The sequence below is a fragment of the Salvelinus namaycush genome, unplaced genomic scaffold, assembly GCF_016432855.1.
Source record: "Salvelinus namaycush isolate Seneca unplaced genomic scaffold, SaNama_1.0 Scaffold2475, whole genome shotgun sequence".
NCBI classification, from domain to species: domain Eukaryota; kingdom Metazoa; phylum Chordata; class Actinopteri; order Salmoniformes; family Salmonidae; genus Salvelinus; species Salvelinus namaycush.
In genome coordinates this window covers 28,757-34,756 of record NW_024059314.1, presented here as the reverse complement: position 1 = coordinate 34,756, position 6,000 = coordinate 28,757, and the positions used below count along the sequence as shown (strand labels likewise).

At 40.2% G+C, this 6,000-nt stretch overlaps 1 protein-coding gene across 1 annotated transcript in view; it reads right to left on the bottom strand.

The window, feature by feature from the left end:
* Positions 1-3,106: 3,106 nt before the first annotated feature.
* LOC120039004 (putative uncharacterized protein DDB_G0286901) overlaps positions 3,107-6,000 on the bottom strand; it is a gene marked incomplete at its 5' end in the record, with an annotated part of 28,214 nt that continues 25,320 nt past the window's right edge. Inside the window, one exon of the mRNA XM_038984533.1 lies at positions 3,107-3,259. Coding sequence (XP_038840461.1) covers positions 3,107-3,259 — 153 coding nt within the window. The remainder of the gene's footprint in view (positions 3,260-6,000) is intronic.

The following is a 6,000-nucleotide window of genomic DNA, read 5'->3' as shown; positions in this document are numbered from 1 at the left end:
TTCTCCTTCTCTCTTTCTTTCTCTCGGAGGACCTGGGCCCTAGGACCATGCGTCGGGACTGCCGCCCGTGGTGACTCCTTGCTGTCCCCAGTCCGCCTGGCCTTGCTGCTATTCCAGTTTCAGCTGTTCTGCCTGCGGTTATGGAACCGCCACCTGTCCCAGACCTGTTGTTTTTCAACTCTTAATGATCAGCTATGAAAAGCCAACTGAAAATTATTCATGATTATTATTTGACCATGCTTGTCACTTATGAACATTTTTGAACATCTTGGCATAGTTCTGTTATAATCTCCACCCGGCACAGCCAGAAGAGGACTGGCCACCCCTCATAGCCTGGTTCCTCTCTAGGTTTCTTCCTAGGTTTTGGCCTTTCTAGGGAGTTTTTCCTAGCCACCGTGCTTCTACACCTGCATTACTAGCTGTTTGGGGTTTTAGGCTGGGTTTCTGTACAGCACTTCGAGATATTAGCTGATGTACGAAGGGCTATATAAAATAAAATTGATTGATTGATTGATTGAATATGGGTTGTTAATATGAGTTGGTAATATGGGTTGTTAATATGGGTTGTTAATATGAGTTTTTAATATGGGTTGTTAATATGAGTTGTTAGTATGGGTTGTTATTATGGGTTATTAATATGGGTTGTTAATATGGGTTGTTAATATGAGTTGAAAATATGGGTTGTTAATATGAGTTGTTAATATGGGTTGTTAATATGGGCTGGTAATATGGGTTGTTAATATGGGTTGTTAATATTGGTTGTTAATATGGGTTGTTAATATGGGTTGTTAATAATATGGGTTGTTCTCTCTTTCTTTCTCTCGGAGGACCTGAGCCCTAGGACCATACGTCGGGACTACCGGCCGTGGTGACTCCTTGCTGTCCCCAGTCCGCCTGGCCTTGCTGCTATTCCAGTTTCAACTGTTCTGCCTGCGGTTATGGAACCCCTACCTGTCCCAGACCTGCTGTTTTCAACTCTTAATGATCGGCTATGAAAAGCCAACTGAGATTTATTCCTGATTATTATTTGACCATGCTTGTCATTTATGAACATTTTGAAAATCTTGGCTCTCTCTAATTTTCTCCTTCTCTCTTTCTTTCTCTCGGAGGACCTGGGCCCTAGGACCATGCGTCGGGACTGCCGCCCGTGGTGACTCCTTGCTGTCCCCAGTCCGCCTGGCCTTGCTGCTATTCCAGTTTCAGCTGTTCTGCCTGCGGTTATGGAACCGCCACCTGTCCCAGACCTGTTGTTTTTCAACTCTTAATGATCAGCTATGAAAAGCCAACTGAAAATTATTCATGATTATTATTTGACCATGCTTGTCACTTATGAACATTTTTGAACATCTTGGCATAGTTCTGTTATAATCTCCACCCGGCACAGCCAGAAGAGGACTGGCCACCCCTCATAGCCTGGTTCCTCTCTAGGTTTCTTCCTAGGTTTTGGCCTTTCTAGGGAGTTTTTCCTAGCCACCGTGCTTCTACACCTGCATTACTAGCTGTTTGGGGTTTTAGGCTGGGTTTCTGTACAGCACTTCGAGATATTAGCTGATGTACGAAGGGCTATATAAAATAAAATTGATTGATTGATTGATTGAATATGGGTTGTTAATATGAGTTGGTAATATGGGTTGTTAATATGGGTTGTTAATATGGGTTGTTAATATGGGTTGTTAATATGGGTTGTTAATATGAGTTGTTAGTATGGGTTGTTAATATGGGTTGGTAATATGGGTTGTTAATATGGGTTGGTAATATGGGTTGGTAATATGGATTGGTTATATGGGTTGGTAATATGGGTTGTTAATATGGGTTGTTAATATGGGTTGGTAATATGGGTTGGTAATATGGGTTGTTAATATGAGTTTTTAATATGGGTTGGTAATATGGGTTGGTAATATGGGTTGGTAATATGGGTTGGTAATATGGGTTGTTAATATGAGTTTTTAATATGGGTTGTTAATATGGGTTGTTGTTATGGGTTGTTTATATGGCTTGTTAATATGGCTTGTTAATATGGCTTGTTAATATGGCTTGTTAATATGGGTTGGTAATATGGGTTGTTAATATGGGTTGTTAATGTGGGTTGTTAATATGGGTTGGTAATATGGGTTGTTGTTATGGGTTGTTAATATGGGTTGGTAATGTGGGTTGGTAATATGGGTTGTTGTTATGGGTTGTTAATATGGGTTGGTAATGTGGGTTGGTAATATGGGTTGTTAATATGGGTTGTTAATATGGGTTGGTAATATGGGTTGTTAATATGGGTTGTTTATATGGGTTGGTAATATGGGTTGTTAATATGAGTTGGTAATATGGGTTGGTAATATGGGTTGTTAATATGGGTTGTTAATATGGGTTGTTAATATGAGTTGGTAATATGGGTTGTTTCAATGGTATATATAAGTCTATATTAAATAATAGACTACTGGTTTCAATGGTATATAGAAGTCTATATTAAATAATATACTGGTTTCAATGGTATATAGAAGTCTTATGAAATAATTGCCTGCACGTTTCAATGGTTGGATTTTACTTTGAAGCAAGGTAAGACATGCCTCATAATATGAAGTAAAACATTCAGGTTTCAAACAATGAAGTCTATATTTTCTAAATGCATTCTGCCTCCAGGTCATTGCAAAGTGGTGTGACGAGCTGAAGCCTGCCTAACGTTGCTTACGTACACTTGAACGGCGAATGGGAAGCGTGCTTCAATTACCAGTTGAGAAATAAAAATAGTAGCTCTTTTTAATCGTGGCCATCAAAACTGTTAACACGCAATTGCATTTAGAATGGTTAGACAGTGATTGGCCGTATAAAATCAAGTTTCACTCCAACAGCAAATGAGCTGTTTGACAGTTTTCTGCTCTTAGGCTCTGTATCTGTAAGCTGTATGGTGTGATAAACATAAACACTAATGAAAATACACACACGGCAATTTAATAATTCCACTAAATTATGCAAATGAACCTATAAACCGATAATCATGACTGGTCAAATGTATTTCGATCGACTGTTATTTCCATCAATGAATAGGTTAAAAAGCATTATTTTACAATGGGATTTTTTTTCTTCTTCATTTCTGGACAATTGGCCAGCTCCAGTTCTATTTACTGCCTTTTATTCGGGGGCCTGGAGGTCGGGGGCCTGGAGGTCGGGGGCCTGGAGGTCGGGGGCCTGGAGGTCGGAGCTCGGGGGCCTGGAGGTCGGGAGCCTGGAGGTCGGGGGCCTGGAGGTCGGGGGCCTGGAGGTCGGGGGCCTAGAGGTCGGGGGCCTAGAGGTCGGGGGCCTAGAGCTCGGGGCCCTAGAGGTCGTAAATATTCACTTTATCGAACAAAACATACATGTATTGTGTAACATGAAGTCCTATGAGTGTCATCTGATGAAGATCATCAAAGGTTAGTTAATTTCATGTATATTTCTGCTTTTTGTGACAACTCTCTTTGGCTGGAAAAATGACTGTGTTTTTCTGTGATTTTGCGATGACCTAACAAAAGCCTTTTGAAATCAGACACTGTGGCTGGATTAACGAGAATTGTATCTTTAAAATGGTGCCTAATACTTGTATGTTTGAGAAATTTGATTTATGAGATTTCTGTGGATTTAATTTGGCGCCCTGCAATTTCATTGGCTGTTGGCGAGGGGTTCCCAGACAGGTTAATACAAGTCAGAACGATAAGACTTGAGTTGATACAGGTCAGAACGATAAGACTTGAGTTGATACTGTTGATACAGGTCAGAACGATAAGACTTGTGATGATACAGGTCAGAACGACAAGATTTGACACCCCTATAATACCCCTATAACACCCCTATAATACCCCTATAATACTACCATAATACTCCTATAATACACCTATAATACCCCTATAACACCCCTATAATACCCCATATAACACCCCTATAACACCCCTATAACACCCCTATAATACTACCATAATACTACCATAATACCCCTATAACACCCCTATAACACCCCTATAATACCCCTATAACACCCCTATAACACCCCTATAATACTACCATAATACCCCTATAACACCCCTATAACACCCCTATAATACCCCTATAATACTCCTATAACACCCCTATAACACCCCTATAATACTACCATAATACCCCTATAATACCCCTATAACACCCCTATAATACCCCTATAACACCCCTATAATACCACTATAACACCCCTATAATACCCCTATAATACCCCTATAACACCCCTATAACACCCCTATAACACCCCTATAATACCCCTATAACACCCCTATAACACCCCTATAATACCCCTGTAACACCCCTATAACACCCCTATAACACCCCTATAACACCCCTATAACACGCCTATAATACCCCTTTAACACCCCTATAATACCCCTATAATCCCCCTATAACACCCCTATAACACCCCTATAATACCCCTATAACACCCCTATAACACCCCTATAACACCCCTATAACACCACTATAACACCCCTATAATACCCCTATAACACCCCTATAACACCCCTATAACACCACTATAACACCCCTATAATACCACTATAATACCCCTATAACACCCCTATAATACCCCTATAACACCCCTATAATACTCCTATAATACCCCTATAACACCCCTATAATAACACCCCTATAACACCCCTATAATACTCCTATAATACCCCTATAACACCCCTATAATACCCCTATAACACCCCTATAATACCCCTATAACACCCCTATAACACCCCTATAATACTCCTATAATACCCCTATAACACCCCTATAACACCCCTATAATACCCCTATAACACCCCTATAATACCCCTATAACACCCCTATAACACCCCTATAATACCCCTATAATACCCCTATAACACCCCTATAATACCCCTATAATACCCCTATAACACCCCTATACTACCCCTATAACACCCCATACGGCCCTACCATGTCTCTCCTATATGTTTCTCCTGGTCCCTGACTTGTGAAAAGAGTTACTTTAACAGCAGAGTAGCAGGTCGAATAGAGCGCATCAACTTCTCTGCATTCTCCCAAATCCGAATATCAACAATTCTATAAAGTTGAGTTGCAACAAAAAAAAAGAAAACAAAATGAACACACACGGTCGTGCGTGCTTAGCCTACCTGTGACTGCGTGTAGAGTGTGTCCGGCGGTGTCCGGTAAAAACGGATGACTCCCTGCACGCATATAACCAGTCTCGTCCTAAAAGATAGTATCGTGGGTGAAAATAATGAGCCGAAGGAACTACTGTTACCTACTATTGAACCTCTGGCTGACGTGTTTTAATACCATCTGCGTGACCTAATCGGCAGGCTGTTATAATCCGGTAAAGTTCTGAACTGTGGGAGGGTCTACGCAACAACAAAACCGGTATTTTCACAACCCAATAGATTGTTTACAGCTACTGGGTCATTTTTGATTGGTTATTTTCTGCTTGTTTGGGATGTTTTAGAAATAACACAAGTTGGGTTTAAATTGAGTAGGCTCCTGAAAGAAATGGCAAATGTTTGCTTCTGACATTTTAAATGGATGCTCCTGTATGGAGGACCAAACCTGCCATAATAATAGATAAATGCATCCACACCTAATTAAATAAATAAGCAAGGAATTACAAAAATACTGACTTCCCTTTTCTCTATGTATCTGTATGTAATTAATTATTTACCTATCTCATTTTTTTAAACTTTAATTCACTTCATTAATGTATATATTACTGTATTACTTCCTCCAATATGATAATGAGGGGGTGTCAATCAAATGTCTGTGGGTGGTATCTAACACACCAGTGGTGGATCGATGTCACTGCGTGTTGCTTGCTTTTGCCTTTTTTTGCACCACCTATTTGAAGATATTTGTGTAAACTCTTCACAGTTGTGAACATTTCATGGACCCAAGATCCACAGGCAAGGATGTACAACGCATACTGTATGCCCCAATTCAATTCTGAAGTCACATCCACAGTGCGATTTAGACTGATTTGAATTGTTTTTGTCAAAT